Source organism: Hemicordylus capensis, chromosome 1 (assembly GCF_027244095.1).
Source record: "Hemicordylus capensis ecotype Gifberg chromosome 1, rHemCap1.1.pri, whole genome shotgun sequence".
Taxonomy (NCBI): domain Eukaryota; kingdom Metazoa; phylum Chordata; class Lepidosauria; order Squamata; family Cordylidae; genus Hemicordylus; species Hemicordylus capensis.
Window position 1 is genome coordinate 383041267 of NC_069657.1, and position 26892 is coordinate 383068158.

The following is a 26892-nucleotide window of genomic DNA, read 5'->3' on the forward strand; positions in this document are numbered from 1 at the left end:
CAGCTTGATCCGGGTGTGCCCAGAACCTAACTGAAAGGAAGGCCTGCACTGCAAAACACAGATGAGGCAGCATGAGTGAGTGGGGAGAAACTTGCTCACTCAATGGGCAGCTTGGGGTATCCCAGCTCTGGGAGATTTACCTTTAGGAACATCAACTGCTTCACCAAACCAGTGATGTGTTGTTACCATATTACCTGTCATGGAAAACACCCTCTGCGAGTAACAGTAGCTGGTGGACAGGACAAGTGTTCACATATTGGCCAGAGTCCCTGTGACTTACCAGGGAACAGTCCACACACAATTTGGGTTTTTCACTGCACGTTAGAGTGTAGTTCAATTTATATCTGGGGTAAAAAACCCCACTATTTGTGTTGGTTTTTTGGGACAACTTCGAGTTCGCAGTAAAGCCTCTCAGTAAACTTGCGGTAAAGCCTGCTGTGTGCAAAAGTCCCAGGTAGCATTGCACTGCAACCTCAGTGCTACCTGATGGCCCCGTGTCTGCCTTCACCTCATCTTCACCTTACATATGTTGCAGGGTGTCCTCAGATGACCCCTGGAAGTGGTCCCACACCAGACTTCCTGCCTTCTGCCCACAAGAGTATGCCTGCTTCCCCTGGGGATTGGAAGCAGGAAGAGCGGGTGTTGTGACCTCCTCCACCTCAGATGAAGAAAAGTCATCATGCTGCCTTGCCCCAAGGTGACAAATGCCCAAATATCACCCAACTCCTCCTCCCCAGCAACTACTACCACACATGCTTCTTCAGTAGTACTGGGGGCTGGAACTTCAAAGGGCACTTAAGACTGAGAAGCAGCACTGCCCCTTTCACCCAGTTCCCCCAATCCTCTGCAAACAAGGGAGAAGAGGGTACCCTTGATTTTAGGTGGGGCTGGGGAAGAAGTAGACCCCACAGGCACATGGTTGCTGCTTCCCCTGCTTGCTCTCATGCCAGCTGTTGCTGGAAGTGAGACTTGTTCAGTGTTAGAATGGAAGATTGTAGTGCTTTGCAGAACAAAAACTGTGTGAAAAGAAAAGTGTAAAATTAAATTACTAATTTTATTTTTGTGTGTGCAGCAGACTGCTCTGCTGCAGAAATGGGCAACAGGCAGACAGACCACACAGAGACACAAATCACAGTCAAACACAGAAAGCAGAAATGACAATAAAAGTGTTTTGGTTATTGTTTTGGGGGAGAAGTGTATGGGGTTCATGGGAAGTAGTGGTTGGTTGGGAATATGGGGAGAAACTGAGACAAACACACACAGGCCTACACTACGGGGTTGGAGAGAAATAGGAATCACTAACACTAAAGTTACAGAAGCAACTTAAACCACACACACAAAGCACAGAAACACCAGCAAGAAGAGCAAGGAACTAGACCCAGGTCCCCAAACTCCACCACAGTTCTTCAGGCACATAACCATAACAAGCCACGCTAGTAGAAGGACCAAATTGCAAAATTCAGTTAGGCAAGGATAATAAAGGGATCTGTGTCCCTCCCCTAAAGCACTATGATTGGAGGGCATGCATGAAAACCATTTGATGAAATGCATTTGAAATGGCCAACATGCTCTGCCGCTCAAAAGTCTCCCCCACCACTTTCCCTTTGAAAGTGCTTCCATATAAAACATCACCATGGCAACTGCCTTTTTCAAACTGAGAACAGGTTAAAAATGCTATTTCTTTTATCAACAGAAAACAGCTCTTCAATCCTCCACCCCCAAACACTTAAGGGACAATAAAAGTGCTCTGATTTTTAACTGTAATTTTGATTTGTTGTAAAAATAGAGCCAAAGCATGCTTCAGATGCCGTTTTGCAATTCCAACATAATTCCAAAAGTAATTCTGATATTCTGACATAAATTACAATAATCCCAGTCCAATAGTTAAGTTATGAGTTTATTCTATCATTGACCAGCAAATCCCAGTCCAATATTGGGAACCCAATATTGGATCAGAACGATATCTGATTTTACTGATAATTACAACATTGGAGCAACTCCAGTATCAGAATTCCGATAATGCACAGGCCTAATAATTACACAAGTGTGACAAAAGCCCAGTGGATAGATTCCTCTGTTGCTGGGATCTAGTTTCAGTTCTCTGTGTACTTTGGAGACCAGATGTCACATATATTCTGGAGCTTGTAAATATGCTCAACAGCAGTGGCTCATGTTATCCCTGGAATCCAGTTGTTCTTGGTCATTATGATGCTTGTCCCTCCCACCTGCTGCTGATCCACTATAGCACCCTGTCAGCTCCCTGTGCATAGGATATGCTGGTAGGAGGTAACTCTGGGACTTGTTATTGAAAGAGCGGGTCACATAGGGAAACACACCTCTCTCTCTGTCTTCTAAACTACAAGTCCTAAAGTTTCATGTTCTAGAGGAGGACTTGGACCAGCAACACACTGTTCAAATGTTGCTTGTTCTATACTAGCACTGTTTCTGATTAGCTCTAGTAAATCTCAATATCATAAAATATATTGATATTCCAGCTAGATATGCAGAAGTAAATCTGCATAAATATTTTCAAGCATTATCTACATTTTAGCTTTTCCTGATGGTAATTGCCTTACAGTCCATAATGGCCCTCATTGTTGCCAAGGACTGCATTTTGTTACGAAGAATAACCCATTTTCTGTCTAAATGTGTTTCATTGCCTTCTCCTACTCATATTTTCAATCTCTCCCTCAGCTAGTCCTCTTTTATGAGTGGTACAATTATTCACAACATAGGAAGTACAAATTTATTTCATATGAGGGTTTTTTGTTTAACATAAATTAATTTTCATTGGCGTAATCCACCATAGAGCTAGATATACTTAAACTCATTGAAATCAATAGGTTTAAGCATATAATTTAGTGTTGGATTATGGACAGTGTTAGCCATGTTTTAAATAATAGACCTGTCCTTTTTTATTCTTTTAAAAAGGAAATTTGAACATGACTAAATGTGCATTAAAAAATGTAATATATATTACCACCATCAAACATTTGTCACTGACTCAATCAAAAGCTCTTATCTTTTTAAATTTTTCTTTCTAAAATCGTACAAATATTCTTAATCTAGCTTCCTGACTGCATTTTATTTCTTAAAGTTTCAGTGGCTATATCTTGATGGGGTTTAATATAGAATGCTTTTATAATAATTGGCTTTGTTGTCTATTTTGTTTCTTCCTTCAATAGAATATGTGCTTATTTAACCATGTTTATGAATGAGATGCTCTTGGAAACCTTTTTAGTATTCTCAGTTCTACATTCTGCTCAGAGAGTCGATTCTTTCTGCAAAACATCATGTTGCTTTTTTCCTGCTCATATATCAGCTGTTTTTTCTTTCTTCTTTTATTTCCTTTCCCCCCTCTCTTCTCGTTTATTTTCCCTTTGTCTTCAGCCTATTCTGCAAACTTGGAGTTCTTGTCAGGCATAGGATTTCACTGTTTGGTAAGGAGACCCTTGACAAATACTTGTGTGAGCATCCCTTGATTTTCTTTGCCATTATATGCAACTTGTGTGCTGCTTTATTGCATGTTGCATGACTGCATGGCCAAGAGCGTGATCTTTGTGGACCATTAACAATCCTTTGAGCTAGTCAGTTAAGATTATTTTTGCATAGTAACCTAAAATTTCTGAACAATCCAACTTTATATTGATTAATTTGTAAAAATAAATTATTTAAAAGCAGTTGTCCTGCTAAAGATATATATCAAGTCGCCACATGGCTTATCTCACTACAAAGGACTATGAATGTAGTCAGAGTCCTATTCTGAATTATTGCCATCCTTCCTCATTACTAACTGTGGTGTTCCATTTCCATGACAGTCATTTATAGATCATGGCTATTGTAGATCATGGCTATTCAGTCTAATCCACTAGCCTTCTTCCTCACACAGTGTGGAAGAAGTTGAATTTGTGCTGTCTCCTATGGCGTTGTGCTGCATGCTGGAAAAAAGCAGATCCCAATTGGTCTGCTTTCAGTACAGGGAAATATGTATGGGGCCTCACCACACATGGCTAATGAAACAGTCTATCTTGATTGCCAGAGTGGGTCTGCAGGTTGCTTCCCATAACACACAAGGTGGTGTTGTGTATGCAGTGTGAATTATGCTAGACTCCTGGTGCAGTTATTTTATCATTGTTGCAGGGCTACTTTAAAAACAATTCCTTATTCATCTGTCTTCCCTAATGGAGGTGTGTAATCGGTAACATCTGTGAGCATTTGGGTAATTCAAGAATCATTTCAGTGTGAATCTTGGCCATTTCAAAAGCATATCTTTGAAATAGTTTACTGAAGAATACTAAGAGTTTACTGGGTGCCATATTTTGGATTCTCATAGTCCTCGGAAACCATGTGAGTGTAATTTTTCTGAAGATGACAGCTGAAATAGAAGCATTCATCCAAAATATAAGAGATAGTTGAATTTTTTTACATAACACCAATGTACTGAGTACAGTTTTGCTGTCTGAATTTCAGCTGTGGTCATACCCCTAGGCAACACAAAATTTTATGTCTCTGAATTAGTTTACTTGAGATATTATCATGATTTAAATTCCAGCACAGTTGTGACTTGGGTAATTTATTATGATGATGGATATTTTAATACACCCTTTCAACAAACAAATTCTTAAAATGGTTTGCACGGAAAAATAAATAGGATGGTTCCTTGTCCCCAAGGGCTCATGATCGAAAAAGAAACACACAACAAGGTAGACACCAGCAACAACCACTGGAGGGATGCTGTGCTGGGGTTGGATAGACCCAGTTGCTCTGCCCCTGCTTAACATAAAAAGAGTCACCACTTTTAAAGTTGCCTCTTTGCTCTGTTACCAGCAGCAATTTCTGACTTTTTCAGTACGTAATTCAAGGACAGTCCTCTGCCCACCCCCAAGAAGAATTTCTTGAATTGCCTTTTGACCGCCAAATTCTAACGGTCTGTATTGGTGCACTGGTACAAACAGTGTGTTAGTGTTGCTGTATTGTATGCATGAGGCAGGTCCATATAGCTCTGTCTCACTGTTACTTAAAAAAACAAACAAACATATACAGTACTCCCCTAGCAATTAAAAATCCATAGAGTCGCTCCCCTGGATACCCTTTGGCAATGCGCTGATAACCTTCCCCTAAAAATTTGCACAACCTTCATAAATGATGCATTTGTGATGTGCATTGTACAGGAGAAGTGCAAGGCCTGGAGAGAAGTCACATCTTGACACAGAGAAGAGAAAACTAGTTGTGCTCTACTAGACCTTCCTTGCCTATCGTCTCAGCTGCTGTGCTCAAGCAGCAGATAATAGGGTTGGCGTTGTAACTTTGTAAAAAGGGACCATTAAAACTAGAGCTGATCAGAAGCTTTTGTCGTGTTCACTTTTGTTGTTACTGAAGAAGTTATGTTGTTCAGTGCATTTTTTAGTGCTTCCTTTGAGTCCAAGTCCTTGATACTAGCGACAGCTTAGAACTATGCAAAAGCTCTCAAAAGCTAATGTCTCTAAAGCTCCAGGGAACTGTGCTGTTTCTGAGCTAGCATATGGGACACAGATCAGGAATACTCCCCATTCTTGGGCGTAATGGAGCTGTGCAGTCCCTGACCTAGCTGAGGGATGCTCCCTGGGTCACATTGAATTAAAGGTTATGCACATCTGTTGCTAGTCACATAGGCTGGAAGAAGAGTGTATAAACTGAGTGTATATTAAAGTACTCTGGCTATGTTTTAGCTCAGGAGTTTCTCTGAGCTCTGTCAGACAAGCTTAGAGATTGATTGCACAAGCTCAGGAGCCAGGGGAGCTAGCTTAATTTTTGTGGATTTTGATTTCATTTCAAAATGTGTATATTTAGTATGGGAGACCCTTTTCATTGAATAGCTAAGTGAGTTTTGTACAAAACTTGAAAAAATTTCTCTGCCTTTTCTCTGAGTCCTAGACACTGATTACAACTCAGAGAGAGCCATGCAAAAGCTGTCCAAGGCTGATTCCAAGGACTCCAGGGAACTGTGAGGTCATGGCACAGCTCAAAAGCACGTCTGTGCCTTCAGTTATGTACGCCAACAATTTAGATATGAAATATACTTATCTTTTCTCTTGCCCCTTTCCCCCTCATCCCAGGTACAGGCTGGCAAGGTTTGTTTTGATGAATAGATAGAAAACTGTTAATTATGGCACAGTATTTTCTTTAAAACCCTGGAAGAAGGAGAAGTCCAGGTCCTCCACAGCTCCTGGGGCCCCCAAATCCTCTTTAGTCTGTCCCAGGTGGTATGGTCTCCCAGCTGAACATGATGATGCTTAATTTAATTTTGGGTGTGTGTGTGTGTGGGCTCCCTTTAGGTCCAGGCTCCAAAATTACCTAGGTGCATCTCTGACTAAGAGTACTGGGATGTATGAACAGGTCCATCATCTTGTTGCTTGTCTGGATTGAGACATATTTATTTAGTGCAATAAGGTGTTGCTGTCGTATCCCATAACTGAGTTTGTGATGTCAGCACTGAATCGTAATCATAAAATACTGGTACGCTAGCATATTTTTGTCTGAAAGTACCTGGAAATGATATATAATTTATATATTGCAAACCTATATATTCTGAACATTTTTACATATCTTTTGATATCTACTCTCTCTAACTTTCTATCTTATTGATATTTTTATGGATTTTGTAAAACTATCACTATGGGAGAATTTTATGCTGATAAAAGTTGCAGTAACTCCCCCGCCCCTTTTATAATGTATTTTGTACATAGGTTTTAGGTCTTTTTCTTCCTTTAGACTTGTTAGGAGATTTGATTTTGCTTTTAGGTTCCGTGTCCTCTGAACATATTACAGTATCTGTTTAATAGCATTGTGGAAAGAAGGTTTTCCCATGAAATTGATATGTTTCAATACAAAAAAGTGTAGGGTAACTGATTTTAAAGAATTGGAAATCCATGCTTCTGACTAATTTGTTTTACATACATTTTTGTTTAGTACTGATTGAGTTTGACAGGATCATATACCTTATTTTATGTGTGTTGCCACAAGAATATGCAAACTTCATTTTATTTTATCATTATGTTTCAACATTTTCACAGGAAGTAGATCCACTCACCTTAGGAACTAATTAGGTGTTACATACCTTCTGCTTTAAGTCAGTTCAGTTATGGAAGACATAAGCCCCAAGTAGCTCATTGGATCCTGAACATTTTTTTTTCTACTCAATAAATGCTTATGAGGCATGAGTTAAACACTTTTAAGTCTCATTGATTTCAATGGGAACTCAAGCATGTGCTTACATTAAGACTTAAACATGCTTATCTTTGGTTGAAGACCCTGAAGTTTTTTTGCTATGTCACTTGAACAGTTGGAAGAAAAATGTATATTCATTTGAAGGAAAAAAGTATGTATGAGGGAATACACTGTCTAAAGACCTCTAAGAGAATCCACTACTTTATCATTAAGACTGGAGAAAATTCATACATGTAATTTCTGACGTATGCATTCTGCAAGTCCTAAATTTAAATGAAACTCATTTAAATTTAAGATGGGTGTTACAAGGAAATACTTACCTACAGAGTTTATTTAGTTATTCATTACTAGTGACATTAAGCCCGTTACATTAACAGGCGCTAGTTGCAGCAATGGCAGGACCCAGCACCCCAGCCCAGTGGGCTTCCCGAGTATGTGCGCCTCCAGGCCCCAGAAGCGCCGCAGCCAAGACAGCGAGCAGCCCCTCCCTCCCCTCCTCCCCCGCGGTCGATGGCTCCCCAGGCAGAGTGCAAAGCTGGGGAGGAGCAGGAGGTGCAGCAGCAGCCGCTCGCTTTCACCGGAGTGCAGCCGCCGACAACGGGGCCGGAGTAGCAGCAAAGGCGGGAGGAGGAGGAGTGGGGGCGGGAAGGAAGGGCCTGGCTGTTGCTCCCGCTGCTCGGCCCTCCCGGCTCCGGCCATGTCAAGCTGGCCCGCTGCCACCTGTGGCCTGGAGTTGGGTTGGGCCTGTGGGTTGGGCCCGCCGCCTCTGTCCCCCCGCCCCAATCTCCAGCCAGGCCGCCTCTGTTCCCCCATGACTTCCCCTCCTGGCCCTGTCAGCCCTCGGCCCGCCGCTGATCCTTCTCCCGGTCCCAACATGGCCGCCTGATGCCGGCGGTCGTGTCTCCCTCGCTCCGCGCATGCCCAGAACAGCTGAGGGAGACACGGATGCACGTCAAGCACTTTATGAGCCCCTGGTGGCGCAGTGGTAAAACTGCCGCCCTGTAACCAGAAGGTTACAAGTTCGATCCTGACCAGGGGCTCAAGGTTGACTCAGCCTTCCATCCTTCCGAGGTCGGTAAAATGAGTACCCAGAATGTTGGGGGCAATATGCTAAATCATTGTAAACCGCTTAGAGAGCTTCGGCTATAGAGCGGTATATAAATGTAAGTGCTATTGCTATTGCTATTGCTATTTATTGACATGGACGCACGCCAAGCATTTTATTATAGAGGATGAGGGAGCTGAAAATTCAGTAGTGTTATACAATGATACAAAGACTTCTAAATACAGTGTGGTTATCCAAGAGTGGAAACTGAAGACTGGAATGTCTACTTTAGGCAAGATTCCAAGGTTGCTCCTATTTTTAAGGGACACACAGATTTCATTGTATCCTTAAAAAGTATATCAGTGGTGTTTTGTGTTGTCCACCACATTAATGAAATACACTTTGCTTCAGCCATTTGTGTGATGTTTTATTGTTTCTTTTTTTGGCATTTGCTGAAAAGTTTGAAACAATATTCTAAAATGTTTCACTTGAATAAAAAGATTATGCAGAATATTTTCCTTTTGAAAGTATGCACTTGTCCACTTCTAAATTTAGTATTCCCATTAACAAAAATGTAGGAGTGTTTATGAGATTAAATCTCTCCTCTTTTTCCTGCTTAGGAAATGATGCAACCTCAATAGTCAATTGTCTTCATATCTTGGGCCAGACCTTGGATGCAAGGTAAAATGCTGAAGATCATTCATTAAATTATTGTTTTAACTCCTATACAAGTCAACAGCGACCTCAAATTGACTTGTGGCAGAATGCTCAGTGGTCATCATTCCCCCGCCCTGGCCAAGGGAAAACTGTTGCTAAGTCTGTATAAATTCAGTCAAGGAAAAATTAGCGGTCTAAGCCCTCTTTTAAAATGTCGTAACCTAAACACATATTTAAGAACTTCAGTTCTATTTCTTGCACCTAGTAACTGACATCCAGACTACTGTTATGTGCTCTGAAAAATGTTTTGCATGTGCAATTGAGGTGTGGGAGCATTTGTCAGGCCCCTGTGTTCCCCAAAAATATATATCCCTGAAGATTGCAGGGACACTCAGGGAACATATTTTTGAGAGGCACAGAGGGCTGCAGCAGGAAAGAGGGATCAGCAAAAATGGTCCTTCCTCTGCTGCGCACATGAAACGTTTCTTGGCATTCTCAATGTTCATCTGGATTTCAGCCAATGTTTGTATGCTTATGTGGATAATTTCATCCCGGGCTGAAAACAAATTCCACCATTTCTACCCTAACTACATTCTTAATGTCCAGAATCACCCATGTGCTCCTGCAGCAGCCCAGCCAACTTGGCCCCACAGATTTCATCCCGGGCTTAAACAAATTCCACCATTTCTACCCTAACTACATTCTTAATGTCCAGAATCACCCGTGTGCTCCTGCAGCAGCCCAGCCAACTGGCCCCACAGTCCAGCATCCCCTAGAGCCCCATGGGGACAAGAAGAAGGCAACAGAAATTCTGCACACTGTGACAGTTGCATCGTATTGGTTTGATTGGCTAAGTAGCAGACAGGCAGGCAATGATGCCACAGTTGCCAGGGCAACAGGTATCCCACTTCATATCTGCATGAGCCCAGATGTCTTGCAAGTGTCAAGTAAGCCCTAGTACAAATGTGCAGCTTGTCTCACCTTAAAAAGCCACTCAAGGAAGGGAGCTGTCGATGGCGGCTAGCTGACAACCTTGCTCCCTATAGAGGAGAAGGCTGAGAGAGCTGGAAGAGGAGGCGGCAAGTGGGCTTTTGTAGTAATAAGGGAGCACTCAACACTGAGACCTTATTCGGACTGAAGCATGCTTGCAAGGTCAAACTGTATGTATAGTTACCTACTTATTTTCAGAATGCATGGAATGCACAGAAAGTGTAGCTCCATAGATGAAACCTTCATAATTGGCTACATGTTCCATAATAAGAACAAATATACTCAAATGTATATTATGTAAATTATGCTTTTACTTCATTTTTATAGTAACACATGGCAACAGTAATCAGGGTAGCTTAATGATACAGTTAAGTAAAGTCACTATCCTCCCTTATTAGTTCTGATAGTGCTATATAAATATTGTCAATGTAAGTGCCAGTCAAATTATCCTTATTATATGCAACATTTGCAGATTATACATGCGAACAGATGCCTACCGTGGGTATGACCAATTCACTCTTTACACAGGTGTCTACTGTCCTCTCATGATATTTCTGTGACAAGAAGAGAGGTTTTTTGTGTGTCTTTAATCTTTTTTGTTGTATATATTGAAGAAACTAAGAAATCGTAAATTTTACTTCATTACAGAATGTAACTTTATATGTGGTTATTGTATAGGACAGTGATGAAAACAGGTCTGGAGTCTGTTAAGATGGCTTTGAGGACATTTTTGGATAATGCTGCAGAGGACCTAGAGAAGACAATGGAAAACCTTAAGCAAGGGCAATTTACCCATACCAGGAGTCAGCCGAAAGGAGTGACACAAATAATTAACTATACTACTGTAGCTCTCCTGCCAGTGCTCTCTTCACTTTTTGAACACATTGGACAGCATCAATTTGGAGAAGATCTGATATGTAGGTATTTTTTAAATAGTACCCACCATGGGAAGGTTTATAAAAAGATGTTCTGCATTTTCTTATTGTCACCAAACCAAGGAAGTTATATGGGATATGATTCTTTGAAAGGAGAAATTATGTTGGCAAGTTCAAATGTTGCATGCCCTATAAACTCACTCTAACAAGGACTTTGGGGAAGGACCAAACCTTAGTGGCAGAGGATGTGCTTCGCATTAATGTCCCAGGCTTAAGCTCGGCATACTGTAATTACAGATTATGTTCAACATTCATGCTGTAAACTTCTAAATAAACTGCCTGACATAACCCAGTCTGGTTGGTTGGTTGTGCCGTCGAGTCGGTGTTGACTCCCGGCGTCTTGGTAGAATACAGGAGTGGTTTACCACTGCCTTCTCCCATACAGTATGAGATGATGCCTTTCAGCACCTTCCTTTATCAGTGCCGCCTGATGTAGGAGTTTCCCATATTCTGGGAAACACACCAGTGGGGATTCAAACCAACAGCCTCCTGCTCTCTAGGCAGGTTGCTTCCCCACTGCGCCATAAGGTGGCTAACCCAGATCTAGGCATCTATGATAAAAAAATTTGTCATGATAATTTAGTGCTGTTTTAAGAATGTATTAGCATATGATGCTTTATTATTCAGAGGTGTATCATGTAGGGAAAGTTAACTGAATGCCACTTTCCACCTTAGCATGTTTTAGAAATAACTGTGTTCTGCTTTAACAAACTGGACATCAAGATTTACATTTGGATTATTTACACATCATTCACTTTTTTGTGGAACTCTATAAGGTTTATGTCAGTAGACATTCTGTTTTAACATGCCAGTATAATAACATTTACGTTCAAACCTGGTGTGGCTTTGATATGAGCTTCTATTTTTTGCATAAGGATAGTAATTTCACACATAATTCATAATATGTAAAATGTTTTTGTGAGATGCTTATGTTCGTTTCTTAGCTACTATCTGTGTAGCAGTGATATGCAATGTATTACAAATTCATTATTACTTTTTCTTAACTTTTTTTCCCCAGTGGAGGATGTACAGGTCTCTTGTTACAGAATATTGGCCAGTTTGTATGCTCTGGGGACCAGCAAGACTATCTATGTGGAGCGGTAAGGGGGAAATTGCTCATTTAGCAACTACCCTGAGTTTTCTTCCTCTCTCCCCCATTGATCCTGTCCATGGTTATTTGGCATTGAGAGAATAATAGTGAAATGACTGTCATTTTTAATGGTAGTCATTAAAGCTAACATTATTATTTTTTGTATGATCAATTGAATGATATATATTTATTTAATATTTCTACAGTAGTCCACAGATATATGCTAGTATCTATTCTGTGGGCTTTTCAGTTACTGTATTAGGAGTAACACTGTTGCTTGAAAAGGTTACAATACATAATAAAGATAAAGGATGATACCAAACTAGTTTTAAGCACATTCAGTAAGAGAAAAAATAATTACAGTAATTTTTCAATTTGCAGGCAACGCTCAGCTTTAGGTGAATGCTTGGCTGCTTTTTCTGGTGCCTTTCCTGTAGCATTTTTGGAAACTCATCTGAACAAACATAACCCCTATTCTATTTACAACACGAAGACTGCAAGAGACAGATCAGGTACACAGATGCTTTCACACTTTAACAAGCTTTACAGTTACGTATATTTAGAACTCACTGCATATACATATGGGCTTTTCAGTGTATGATCCTCCTCAATGTAAATTACAGCTATGGTTATTAGATGTTATGTTCAAAGAGCATTAAAATGATACAGTGTTTGCCTGATCTATAGGTGTTAAATGGGCCAAGCAGGCTTAAGGGAGAGAGGTCAGGGATTTTCTAGTGAATCGGGGGGCTTGCTTCCACTTAACATGCTCTAGATTTATGTGATACACATTTTATTTCAAAACTTGATAAATCATCTCTGTGTCCTCATATCTCATTTTCAGCATTGGGTAGATAACTTCATAGCTGTTAGATTTCACTATGAATATCTGGCAGAGTGCTTTAAGCATCTGCTTTTTGAAACTTATGTCTGTTTTAATTTCATTTTGGTTTTTTCATTGTCAAATAGGTATGTGATATGATGTTAATAAATATTGCCACATCTCTGCATGATGATTTTTCTTAACTAAAATATTAGTGATACAGTAAAATAAGAATTGAAAGAGAAAGGTAATCAGGAGAAATGTGTGTTCATTGCTGATTTGAAGTGTGGTTTTGTATCTCCGTTTAACTGATTTTTAACTGATTAATTTAGACAATTTTTATCTTACCCTTCAGCACAAGGGCTCTCAAGATGGCTACCAATATTGTATAAAAACACAATAATAAATTAGCACAACAGATATAAAAACACAGCAAGCCGAATACAATCAGCCCAAACTTTAACAATTGTTATTATTTTAGGTTTCAGCTTACCAAACAGTGTAGAAGAGCTTTGTCCAAACATTCCTTCCCTGGAGAAGCTAATGGAAGAAATTGTGGAATTAGCGGAATCTGGCATTCGCTATACACAAATGCCTCATGTAATGGAAGTCGTATTGCCCATGCTCTGTAGCTACATGTCACATTGGTGGGAACATGGGCCAGAAAGCAGTCCTGACAAGAGTGAAATGTGCTGCACAGCTTTGACTTCAGAGCATATGAATACCCTTTTGGGAAACATCCTGAAGATCATTCATAATAACCTGGGCATAGATGAGGGAGCCTGGATGAAGAGATTAGCAGGTATAATGTAAAGAAATTATCGTGCAGTACTTGATATGTTTCCCTTTTGCTTGGCTCTTTTGATTCCTGTGTAAATATTCAAATTTGTATCTTGCACCTTTAACTGAAAGGCAATCATATTTATATAGAACCTGAGAGATATAGCGAGTGATTATTTTACAGAAGCATCACAAATTGACTTAAGAGGGAATGATGGCGTAGAGCTGAGCCACTGTGGTCTCCAAAATTATCAGAAGATGTAATCTGTTTTTGTAGTAGGAACAGAAACAAAATGGCAGTGTTTGCCATCAGCCTACATACACATGGAGATGAACAGATTGCAGGAAATCACTCCAGTTTTCCATGTCTTGGAGACAGGAGAGAGAATCAGAGCCCTGGCAATGATAGAGGTGAGGGTATGGGGAAGGAAGGGAGAGGGAGAGCAGCAATCACAGAACGATTATGGGAATGTGATATCTCTGAGCATAGTTTCAGATATTAGCATGCTATAAACCATCTTTGGATTGTTTTAATGAAAGGTGGTATATACATGTAACAATAAATAAATTAAATAATATTAATGGATTTCTTTTATAGTATTTTCTCAGCCTATCATAAGCAAAGTGAAGCCCCAGCTCCTGAAAACACATTTTCTTCCACTGATGGAGAAATTGAAGAAAAAGGCTGCAATGGTTATATCTGATGAAGAACACTTAAGAGCAGAAGGCAGAGGGGATATGTCTGAGGCAGAACTTCTCATCCTAGATGAGTTTACTACACTAGCACGGGACCTTTATGCCTTCTACCCATTGTTGATTAGATTTGTGGATTACAACAGGTATGTTTATAGCTGGATGATAAAGAATTTTGGGACTTACTAATGAAATTGCATTCCACATGTATAGATCCCACATGTTGTAGTCATTTATGCTTGCAGTCCCAGACACCCACTCTGTATCTGAAATGGGTAGCCCAGAGAGCAATTCTCAAACACATTCTTATGCTAAACTGATAAAGCATTTCTGATTTCCCCACAAATGAAGACTTGCCTGCTGCTCTCCAATCATGTGATGAAGGGTAACAACTATTATGTTTTGAGCACTGAAGAATTTTTAACAAAATGAGTTGCAGAACAGGATAACATATGGGATTAGCTGAGGCATTCCCCCCTCCGCCACCTGTCTCTCTCTTTCTCTCTCTCTCTACACACACACACACACACACACACACACACACACACACACACACACACACTCCACCCTAAATATTATTGTTTTTCTGTAGGCAGATTTCAACAAAAATTTAAACAGTTAACTCTTAAGTGCCAGATGTAGGCAGCTCTAAATCCCATTTTGGAATGTTGAGGGTAAAACTCCATGCCCAGTATTCCTTATGTTTGGAGATTCCTGAAGGAAACAGCTCTTTTAGGTCAGTCCACTCAACAGTCCATAGGTTTCCTACATGGAAGCTGAACTAGGTCCTCACCACGTTAATGGGTCTCCTTTTGAGACTTTTAAGATCTTGATTTTGAAAACTTATTTTTCTGGTTACAGTCACCTTGGCAGGAAGGATATCATAGGATATTTCTGTGCCATTATTGCATCTGAAGCCAGCTCAGATTAGATGTTGGAGGGCTCTCAGCTTTTACTTTGATAGAACTGCTACTAGCTGAAACTCTGAGTTCTTGTTTGTGTTCCTTTATGATAATTTGCTGTGGAGATAAGTATCAAAGGCAACTGTCTCCCATTGGTTCAGAGGCTGCACTGTGTTGGCCTTTCACGGCTTGCAGAAACAGTCAGCCCTAGGGATTAACAACTCACTCTCTAAGAGAAGTGGTTATACCTATAACTTTCCGAAGGTTGCTCTCACCTTCAGGAAATTTGTAAAGTTGCTACGTGGGCTGCTAGGCATACTTTTATTAGACACCACAAGACAGATGCATTTTCTTTTGCAGATGCAGGCTTTAAGAGAGTTCTGCAAAAGGTTCTATTCTCCAATGGTTCTGGGTAGACATGTTCACGAAACAGATTTTGCATTTTGTTTCACGCTTGAAACAAAATGCAAATGCTCAAAACATTTCATCAAAACAGCAGCCAAGCCAGCTGTTTCAATGAAACAAACTCAAAAATATTTTGAGTATTTCCAGTGCCATTTTGGAGGGCTGTTTTTCTGGGGAGAGCTGGTCTGTTAATTGGGATCAGTGGGTAGACCATGCCTCCACTCCGGACTTGGTGCGTCAGCCCATCTTGGAGGCCTGGTCTATCCACCATGTGAGGCAGGTAGACCAGTCCTCTGCCCTGGACCTAGCTCATTGACCTGCCTCGAAAGACTGGTCTATGGTAGACCAGTCCAAGGCTGACTGACTCACTAAGTCCAAGGCGTAAGCCTGGTCTAGCTGCCTCACGTGGCGGGTTGACCAGTCCTCCGAGGCAGGCTGATGCGCCAAGTCCGGAGTTGAGGCCTGGTCTACCTGCCCACTTGAATCAGTAGACCAGCTCTCCCCAGAAAAACAGCCCTCAAAATGGCACTCAAAACATTTTGACTGAAAAGGGGGACATTTTGTTTGGAGCTTGAAACAGGCCTTTTATTTTAAGGTTGTTTTATTTCGAGTTCTGAACACTCAAAATGGCCCGTTCTGAGTGCAAAACATTTTGCATATCCCTGATTCTGGAGTGGGCCAGTCTTTGCTTTTGGGATGTTCTTCCTCTTGGTTGACAAGCAAGGTCCATCAGTAAGAATGACACCAAGAGAGGGAGCTTCCTATCAGCTTTCAGACTAGCTCAGCCTGATTAGCAGGTGGCAGAGTTCTGACATCAATCATATCTGAGCTGTTGCAATGACATTTTGAATTTTGCTTACACCTTATTTCTTTTCTGGAAGAGAGGGAGCATTTAAGGCAGAGGCTTAGGCTGTGGATTTATTGTGCCCTGATTCCAAAACCTGAGGAAAAGAGCATTCTGAGGAGACAACCTTTTCTTCTCTGGCATGGCTTCCCATGTTCAACTTCTCCCTCTCTTGTGTGGAGTGGAAAGCCGTTGGCTCTGAGGTTGGTGAGCTCTGCTGTTTGCTCCAAATTGTCCCTCCTCTCCCTGCCTTCAGGCTGAGAGAGGGGCAAAGCAGCTGCTCAGACTCAGAGTGGGAAAGCAGTCGGTGCTGAAGTGAAGAGGCTGGTGAGTACTGCCATTTACTTCACATTTTTCCTCAGGGAATGGAGGAATTGAACCAAGAAGTAAATCCCTTTGCTTTCACAAGTCAAAATATATTAATAAAAACACAAGAAAACATTCAACAGTATAAGTCCACTAAGAAGTGCAACACTATAACAAACATTGAAGAAAGAGAAAGAGAAACAAACCCCTCTGGACTGAACCAAGCCTGATGCTGAAAAGTTCAGATATACAAAAGCAATGAACTAGAGAAACTGACTCATGCTTCTGGCTTTGATTGTCAGGTTCCCCTCTTTAAAAAAAAAAAAAAAAAAAGAGTGGGAAGACTGCCCACTCTGGAACCCCTGAGAAAGGAAACCCATGGTAAGTTGAGATTTTCCTTTTCCAGTGGTTCCATGGTGGGGCACTCTTTTTACTTTTGAGATGTAAAAGGTCTTCCCTTAGTGATCATTCTTGCTGATGGAATCTGCCTGTCAACCAAGAGGAAGTAGATCCCAAAAGCAGAGACTGCCTCACCCTGGCACCCTTGAGAATGTAAATTCATGTACAGTAATTGAAAACCTCCTATTCAATTTTACTCAGTAGACCTGAAAGTCTGCCCTGGGATGGTTCTGCTTTTCTATATCCTGATGATTAGGACTTGCCTCTGTCTCGCAGGAGAAAAGTCATATGTTTCATGCTACCCTCTGTGACTCCCAGAGGATATTATGCCCTCCAATGTTTTCTTTGGTCAGATTCTAGGCTTATGCCTCTCTGTATATTTGAGGGAGGGAGGCAGGAATTAGTAGTAGTTCAGAATGTGGCAGCCAGATTGGTCTCTGGGGCAACCCAGAAAGACCATATTTTTTCTGTTTTGAAACAGGCCAATATGCCAATATGTTTCTGGGCAAAATAAAAAGTGCTGATTATTACCTTTAAAGCCCTGAATGACTTGGGCGAGTTATCTTAGAGAGCGCCTTCTTCTACATGATCCCCACCGTATGCTAAGGTCATCTGAGGAGGTCAGTCTCCAGTTACCACCAGTTCGTCTGGTGGTGACTCAGAGGCGGGCCTTCTCTGTAGCTGCTCCTGGGCTGTGGAATGCAGAAATCCCAGCAGAAATCTGCAGTCTTAATTTTTTATTGACCTTCAGGAGAGTCCTTAAAACCTATCTGTTTGGCCTGGCCTTCCAGGGTTTTAATTAGTTTTAATTGTTTTAATGCTCTAACCTGGATTTCAGGGTTTTAATTGTTCTTATTGTTTAATTGTTTTTTAAGATGTTTTAATTGTTAATTGGTGTTTATATTTATATTTCTGTTTTAATTGTTGTTGGTTTTAATGGCTTCTGTTTTAATTGTAAAATGCCCTGAGCCTTTTCGGAAGGGCGGTATAAAAATTGAATTAATAAACAAACAAATAAATATTGATCGGTTCTCTCCAGCTTCTCCCCTTTTTGCTCTTTTCTGCTATGGTTAGGTTTCATTTTGGTTGCTTGTTGACATACTTTTCATGTTTATTACGGTTATGGAGTTGCTTCTGGTATAGAAGGGCAGAATGGTCCCTTCCACTGATGAAACCAATTCAAGATATTGGACCCTGCCTAGATCCAGAAGGGATGTACTGTCCTGATTATTTGGAATACTCTCTGAGCATCCCAGAGAAAAGGAATTCAGAGATAATGAATGATGGATAAGAAATTTCCATTTTTAATTTCATTTCATTTCATTTCAGAGCAAAATGGCTTAAACAACCTAACCCAGAAGCTGAAGACCTGTTTCGTATGGTTGCTGAAGTATTTATTTACTGGTCAAAATCCCATGTATGTTCATTATTTTTGTTTGTAATAACTAGTGAAATTCCTCTCGTTATGATGAGAAGAATCATTGTGGAAGGAGGGGCTGAGGAGAGAGACATAACGTGACAGGAACCAGTGTAGTCCCTGTCTGTAGAGTCTGGGACATCTACTACAAGGGGTAGTGGGAATGTTTTGCTACAAATGCAGTGTCGTCTCCCAGTGTGGCAGTGATTTTTTTTTGGTTAATATTTATTTAAGTTTTTTAGGTGCTCCAAGACTCCAAGGGTGTTTGTTTGTTTGTTTGTTTGTTTGTTTGTTTGTTTGTTTGTTTGTTTGTTTGTTTGCCAACAGGGAGCCCCTGGTGGCGCAGTGGTAAAACTGCCGCCCTGTAACCAGAAGGTTACAAGTTCAATCCTGACCAGGGGCTCAAGGTTGACTCAGCCTTCCATCCTTCCGAGGTCGGTAAAATGAGTACCCAGAATGTTGGGGGCAATATGCTAAAATCATTGTAAACTACTTAGAGAGCTCCGGCTATAGAGTGGTATATAAATATAAGTGCTATTGCTATTGCTATAACTACCCCTCTGGGAGTTTTTACAAGCATACCACTGAATTACAGGCCTAGAGTGTAATCCATCAAACTTTGCTGCTCCTCGTTTATTGCATTAGGACTTCCCCTGGAAATTAATAGTGGCTGTAGAGCAGTGGTGCCTGGTAGACTGTTTCCATTTTTTATCTTAAAAAAAAATCCCTGTCTAAAAACAAGAGGTCCAGTTCACCCAAACATGCATGCCATAATACAACAAGGGAGATCAGTGTATGAAGCAGACCTCCACACACAGCTGATGCAAATGTGCATCTGAATCCACATTGTAATGCTCTCATAGGCTCCATTTGATGCATCTTCCGATGTGGATCTTACACATTTTGCTTCAGTAGTTGAACATAGACAGATCTGTATCTGGGCTGTATGTTTTCAATAAAAATTAGATTATGCTATTATTTTTGTTTGTCACTTTTAAGATTACCAGAGCATTAAAGAACACTTAGAATGCCTTGAGGAAGACTGCTTGCAAAAAGATTCATTAAAACCACATGAAAATTCATAAACCCTATTTTGCTTTGTTCTTAACTTAAATATTTTAGTGGATTTTAAATAAATTACAGAAATAACATACAATAACCTGAAAAAGAAATTACAGCAATAATATACAGTATGATGATTACAGAAATAATATACAAAAGAAATCCTTATTTTTAATAACCTATTTTTTTACTACTTATGCTAGCAATAGCTGCACATATCTGATAACCTTTTACAGAACAATACCCACAAACCCCACACCCAGCATCCCTCTTGCCCAACAACTGTCAGACAACCATTGCCAAATTTTTGCATATGCTGTCTACTGTGTGTCCATTACAGAATAAGCAAACTTCTATAACTATACACTTGCTCTCCCATTCCAGTTGCTCACTCATATGAGCGTTAAAAACCAATAACTGGTTCCATTGCATTATTAAGGTTTCTTAATTAAGACAAATTGTTTTTGCATTTGTTTGGTTTATCACAGTTCAGATATTTAGTGTCCAGACATGTAAGCACTGGCCATCAGTTTTCCATTAAATGGTCAGTTACGTTGCTGCATACAGATTTATTGTCCATAACCAGCAAATCCCAGACATTTGCGATCAATTTGTCCTCAGTAAGAAGTATGATGCATTTCCATTTATGTGCTGTAACATGGTGGTGGTGCTGTCATGAGATTATATATCAGTTTTTAGGTACATCTGTTTTCCTGTTTCTTTTGTATATATTATGCTATTTAAGCTATATTTTATTTTATTTTAGTGCAAATATGTTTTATGGATCATGAGGGACAAGAAGAGAAGTGAAGCAAGGGGCAAAGAAGCACCAGGAGTGTGTTTCTAATGCTTGCTTTGGGTTTTTCACAAAATGTTTTTATACCCTTTCAGAATTTTAAAAGGGAAGAACAGAACTTTGTTGTGCAAAATGAAATCAACAACATGTCTTTCCTAATTACTGATACCAAGTCCAAGATGTCCAAGGTACAGAAATAATAACTTTATTTATAAGAACATTTCTATTTTTATAGTAAGGTATAGATATCACAATATAGCACTAAAAACACTTTTTTTGCTTTAAGCTTTTGTAGTTAAAGCAATCTTGGGATTAATAACTTCTGAATACATTCTATACTCTGCAGAGTTGCTAGCAATATGTTCTGTATGAATGGTGAAGAATTTTTGATCGGAGAGATATAAAAAACCAGCTTGCATAGCCATCACAAATCAATTCCAGCCCATTTACACAGTTCACCTTGGCTTGTAATACTTGGCACTAATCTCCTCATATGTCAGTTTCTCCTCCTCCTTTTCCCATTATTGCAAATTTACCAACTTTTCTGGCGGGGAGGGAAGGAAAAGAACACTGAGACTTAAGCCTTTTCTGCAGATTTGAACTTTGATAAATGTAGTTTTTAAAATTTGTATTCCTTTTTACTTATTGATGATAACCTATAGTTCAAGGGCATAGTAATGTTGGGGTGGGTTCTGGGACAGAAAGTGAAGATGGGCCCCTGCCACCCCCGCCCATGTCCCTACTTTCTTCTTCAGAGAAGTGGGAGGGGGAGAGCAAGAGAGCAAGCTGTCGCTCAGCTGTCAGGAGCCCTCTTCCTCAGGGACATTTGTCCTCTGCTTGTTGAATCATAGCTTAACTATCATTCCCAGAGAGAAACCAAGGGTTGTTCCTTCTAAGCAATTACTTACTTTGAACCAAAGACTCCCAGGCATGTTCAGACTCTGCCCTGCTGACTGGAAGATCTAGCCCATTCTGAACTGAGATAGGATGGGCAGGTTTTGCAAACTTCCACCCATCTCTAATCTTCTGTAGCTTCTTACCATTAAGTGAATGCCTAACAACTCAGGCAGTCAAGAGAATCTGCATGTTATGTGCTCTCAGCTCCAAATGTATATAAACACTGTTAAGAAGCATACTAGTAAAAGATAGTAGCAATATCACTTTCTAATTGCCAGGGTGGGAAATCCTTAAAAAGACATTGATATGTTTTTATTCAAATCATATATGAAATACACCTTTCCTCCTTGAGCCCCTGTTCCCAAGCTCCCTTGCTGTCAAACCACCTTTCTCATCAAGCCACTAGGTTTATTATGAGATTTTTGCAATTCCTCTTATTGATCCTTTAGCTCTATGCATCCTCCGGCTTCTCTACCATATATCTTCTATCTTCTCTCAGATCTTAGCTATATTCTCCCATTATACTGTCTTGATCAGACTTAGTGCTTCTTATGAGCACAGCATAGTATTGTGTTGCTTAAGGTAATATTAAACAACTTCAGCAGCATAGGTTATTAAGTATCCTCAACTTTTCATCTTAATAGTGTTTCTGTTAATGGAACTGCTCCAGGGCGATTGGTGAACACCCCTCAATGCGTTCAGGCTTTGTGTGGGGAATTAGCGAGCTGGTGTAAAGCAGTCCCATGTCAAAATAATTTTTGCGCACCGTTCTGGCCCTGGGAAAATGAACTGACAGAGAGGTTGAAGTTCAAAACCAAAGTAAGGCTTTATTTGGGGTTCAGGGGTATAGCACATTAAGAAAGTTGATTAAAGCAATATCACTACTAAAAAATATGTTACAAAGATTAACCAGGTACCTGCAAAGAGGCAATTTAGCTTAGTGTCCGAATTAAAATAACTTCCAGGCTTGCTAGAGAAAAGAAGGCTTTAGAGAAACAGGTTTTTGCATTTAAGGAAGAGAGCAGGGATAGGGGAGAGCCCAGAGGGGTGCAGTGATTATCATACAACCTCATCCTTCTTTTAGTGACAATTGAACCCTCGTGGCTCAGGCGCAACCGAAGGACCTCTTTCCTCAGGGATGGAAGCAGGTGATGAAGAACCGAAAGCAGCTCGGGTGTTAGGCCACAGGGATAAATCCAAAAGGTGTCTGTTTTCGTGCAGCCAACGTCTCGTAGCAGCGAGACGGGCTGGGTAGATCGGGCCCGCGAGGAAGGCTGATCTGGAGGCTGGTAGCGTGAATGGTGTGAAGAACAAGACACGGCCAGGTGTTATGGCAGGTGCCAAGTCTATCGCCCATACAATGGGTGACTCCACGGTGTAGAGACCAAATGAAGCACACCGGTTCAAGAAACTAGGGGCAGTTATTTTTTTTAATTTATTTAAAATATTTCGATACTGCCCAAAACTTGCATCTCTGGATGGTTTACAATTAAATTCATTAAAAACATTAAATCAAGTAAAATCATTTAAAAGATTAAAAACATTTTAAATCCAGTATTAGAATTATTTAAAACTGAATCCCGAGGCAACATTCCAAGTACTCTTCTTTCCTGGAAAGAGCAACTCTGGTGAATCGCAAAAAGATCTATTGTCTTGTTTGCTGTGCTGGAGTACAACACAATTATTTGAATGTGTCAAGATCAACCTGTATGTAAATAGACTGAATGAACATGCAAGCATGGTATCTCTCAGGTTGGGAGGACTTGGTAAACCAATTAGTAATTTTAATGAGAGTACCTCTGAGTTCCTATTGTCCACTCAGCTCTTTTGTGATGGGAAGGGAATTGCATTCACAGTGCCTTATCTGACTTTCCTGCTGGGTGATTAGCATTAGCTTGCTTAGGCAACTGCAGAGGAGGGGAAGTAAAGGATCAATCTTTGGATAGAAAGACATTGAGAGGAGGCAAACGCGGAAGTTAACTCTGGAGTCTACTTAGACATTCCCTAATACAAGGAAAGGCACGAGGCTAATCCCTTTCAATTCGCTTGGTAGCTTGTGAACCTGGAGGCAACTGTCCCACTGCCTGCTAAGTGACTTGTCCCCAATATGCCAACAAATGGGGAGTGCCCACAATCCCATGAGACTCTTGAGCATGTTAAAGAGTGGGAACCACAAGCCTGTGGTCTCAGACATAAGCAGAGAGGCTTCTGTGAGCCCTCAGAATAGCTGTGCTGGCAACAGTTCTGTTTCAGACAGGATCTTATCTAGGTGGGACAAGATATTCTTTATTTTGTTTGCTTTATTTTTCTGCTGCCATTTATTCACTTGAATGACATATTCACTTCAAAAATAATTTAGATTAAACTGAAAATCTTTGTTAAAATTCAGTTATCAAATTGTATTTTCAATAATAGCTAAGTATTTAATGGAATTTGAATAACCAGATTTTCTAAATATTCCTTGGTGTGGCTTTGTTTTCAAATATGAACAAAACACTATGGCTGACATCTATACCTTTGGCGCAGCAGTGTGCTGTCAGTAGAATCTCCTTCCGTAAATGAAAGGAGAGCTGTATTCATGCAAGTGATCCTTGAGTAAGTGGAACTCTCGTTCAAAGAAGGAGAATCTGCTGACAGAACACTGCTGCACCAAATGTATAGATATCACCAGAGTGTCACCAATGGTGCATTGCTGAGCAAAAGGTTTACATGCCATCCACTGTGTGTTCTCTTTGTAACATATATATTTATTCTTAAAATAAGGGTGACTTTTTTGAAATTCCACATTTCAAGTCTGAACCCTCTACTAATGACATGTATCATTGGTTTTCTTAATAATGCATACTCTTATCAAATTAAAAACAAACCCAAAATTTACCTGTAAAGCAAGGGAAGAAGAGAATGCTCTGAATGCAGGAACAAAGGGAAAGAAAATCTTAGAGCTGCAAAGAAGATAATTTATTGTCCAGTGCTCAAGTATCTCTCCCTCAGAGTTAACTTTGCTTCCATTCTTTAAAAGGAGGAAATCAGAACTGTCTTCCATATTCTCTCTCTCTCTCTCTTTGAAAGGATTGTTCTCACAGAAACAATAGATACTCATGAAGGAATCTTTAGACTTGGTAAAAGTTCATCAGAATGGAGAATCCCCACCACCACCACCAAAAGAGATGCAGCATACATGTTTCAAACAATAAAATTGTGCATATATATGCACAATTTATTTTATCAATAAATTGATTTTAAAAATAAAGTATAAATGTACTGAGATTCTTACGGTAATCATTTATATTTGCCTTGATTATAACCAGAATGTACTTCAAATGGGCAATTTTAGTCTATAGGGTGCAGAGTGGAAAAGTGATTTCCTAGAGAGACAGGAAATGGGGAGCAGAACAGACCAGAAGTTGACAAATAATATAATATAATATAATATAATATAATATAATATAATATAATATAATATAATATAATATAATATAATATAATATAATACAGTGGTCCCTCGACTTACGAAGATAATCCGATCCGAACGCACGTTCGTAGGTCAGAATTTTCGTAAGTCGAAAAGCGCATCCACGGAGGTCCGGAACACTCGTAAGTCGAGGAAACCGCATCTAAAAATTCGTAGGTTGAGGAAGCCGCATCTAAACCGGCAACGACTTCCGGTATTTTTTGTCGTTCGTATGTCGAAATCTTCGGATGTCGAGTGCTTCGTAAGTCGAGGGACCACTGTATAATATAATATAATATAATATAATATACTATACTATACTATACTATACTATACTATACTATACTATACTATAATATAATATAATATAATATAATATAATATAATATAATATAATATAATATAATATAATATGGGAGAAAACTTCCTAGAGAGATCTTGATCCATGGGAGAATTAAAAGGAATGAAAGTTGGGGGGAAATCAATAAAACTAATGGTGATCTTGCTAAATGAAAGGCAGGTGCTTATAATGAAGTGACCACATGTAACAGAAATGGCGGATATTCACAGACAGTTAAACCATCAAATTAGACATAGAGATAGATGGGGTGGAGGCAAAAAAAATATTGAAACAAGTTTTCAGTATGAGGCAAGGCTACAACACCTGGGGCTATTTAGTTTAGAAAAAAGGCGACTGCGGGGAGACATGATAGAGGTCTATAAAATCATGCATGGAGTGGAGAAAGTGAATAGAGAGAAATTCTTCTCCCTCTCCCCATAACACTAGAACCAGGGGTCATCCCATGAAATTGATTGCTGGGAAATTTAGGACCAGCAAACAGAAGTAGTTTTTCACACAACGCATAATCCACTTGTGGAATTCTCTGCCACAAGATGTGGTGACAGCCAACAACCAGGATGGCTTTAAGAGGGGCTTGGAATACTTCATGGAGGAGAGGTCCATCATCAGCTACTAGTTGAATTGCTATAGGCCACCTCCAACCTCAGAATTCACACCTCAGAAGTTTTTCTGAAGGGATGTTTTCCCTTATTTTCTGAGGTGTGAATTCTCATTCAATGATAGCAGATGAGATTTTTTTCAATTAAAGAACTCTCATGACCCCACTTTCGCTTTTTCACACACTCATTTACTATGAATATCAATCTAGCACGCTGCACCTTATGAAGAAAAACCTCAGAAATTCACCAAAATCCAGCCCTCTGCCCAATCATTCTGAAATTGGGGACGGGTGGTAGCTTCCACCCATTAGGCACTACCACCCCACCCCACCCTTTTGGGGCAGATACACTTTCTGCCCCCAAACTGCCCCAAAGACACAAAAACTTCAGAAATTTCCCAAAAATCAGCCCTTTGCCCTATCCCCCTGAAATTGGGGTGGTAGCCTGCACCCATTAGGCACTACCACCCCACCCCACTCTTTTTGCCCAGATCCCATTCTATGCCCCCGAACGGCTCCAAAGTCACTAAAACTTCAAAAAATCCCCCAAAATCGGTCATGAGCCCAATCACCTGAATTTTTTGGCCCCGAAATTCGCGTGATTTGGCTCGGCCCCGAAAAATATTGGGGGACATTTAGGGTGATTCGGTTCAGCCCCGAATCACCCGAAATTGCTCATTTCAGGCACAGATCGATCTGTGCCCAAAATCTTTTGCACATCCCTAATTGGAAATGCATGGAGGAGTGCAATGACCATTTTCAGATTTTTGAGTGTTAGTGGAGGTTATTGTATTCCATCTGCTATCAAAGGCCCTCATGAGGTGGTTCAGTTTCTGAGGGCCATTTTTCTAGTTCTTCATTGTATCTCCAGTGCATCGTTATGTTTAGAATCAGGTTTGATCTCAGATGAAAGTCAATCTTGGTTATACATTTTTAGTTTGTGGTTAAAATTGATCTTTTCCCTGGCTGATCTGGCTCAATTAATTTTGTTGGATTCATTTCAAACCAGAAGCATTTTGTTAACCATTTTAACAAAAATGGTTATGTTATAGTTGTTCTCCTCCTTATTTAAGATTTCTGGGCTATCGGAAAGCCAAGATGGCTGTTAAACAACAAGTATGGGATACAGAGCTGCAAAGGGATCAGAGTTTGTCTCCAGTTTATAACAGCTTAGAAGTTTTCTGTATGTAGGTCCACTCCAGCTAAGGATATTTTTAATCTTATGATTTTGAAAT

The 26892-nt window shown here is 40.1% G+C and overlaps 1 protein-coding gene across 14 annotated transcripts in view; it reads left to right on the top strand.

The window, feature by feature from the left end:
- The window catches only part of RYR2 (ryanodine receptor 2), a 625908-nt gene that overhangs the window by 438807 nt on the left and 160209 nt on the right, over window positions 1–26892 (top strand). For all 14 annotated transcript variants that reach the window (XM_053300231.1, XM_053300272.1, XM_053300252.1 and 11 more), the window contains 9 exons: window positions 3391–3440; window positions 8872–8932; window positions 10577–10815; window positions 11852–11933; window positions 12305–12435; window positions 13228–13548; window positions 14125–14365; window positions 18405–18492; window positions 20446–20538. In XM_053300231.1, the coding sequence (XP_053156206.1) occupies window positions 3391–3440; window positions 8872–8932; window positions 10577–10815; window positions 11852–11933; window positions 12305–12435; window positions 13228–13548; window positions 14125–14365; window positions 18405–18492; window positions 20446–20538 (1306 nt within the window). The remainder of the gene's footprint in view (window positions 1–3390; window positions 3441–8871; window positions 8933–10576; window positions 10816–11851; window positions 11934–12304; window positions 12436–13227; window positions 13549–14124; window positions 14366–18404; window positions 18493–20445; window positions 20539–26892) is intronic.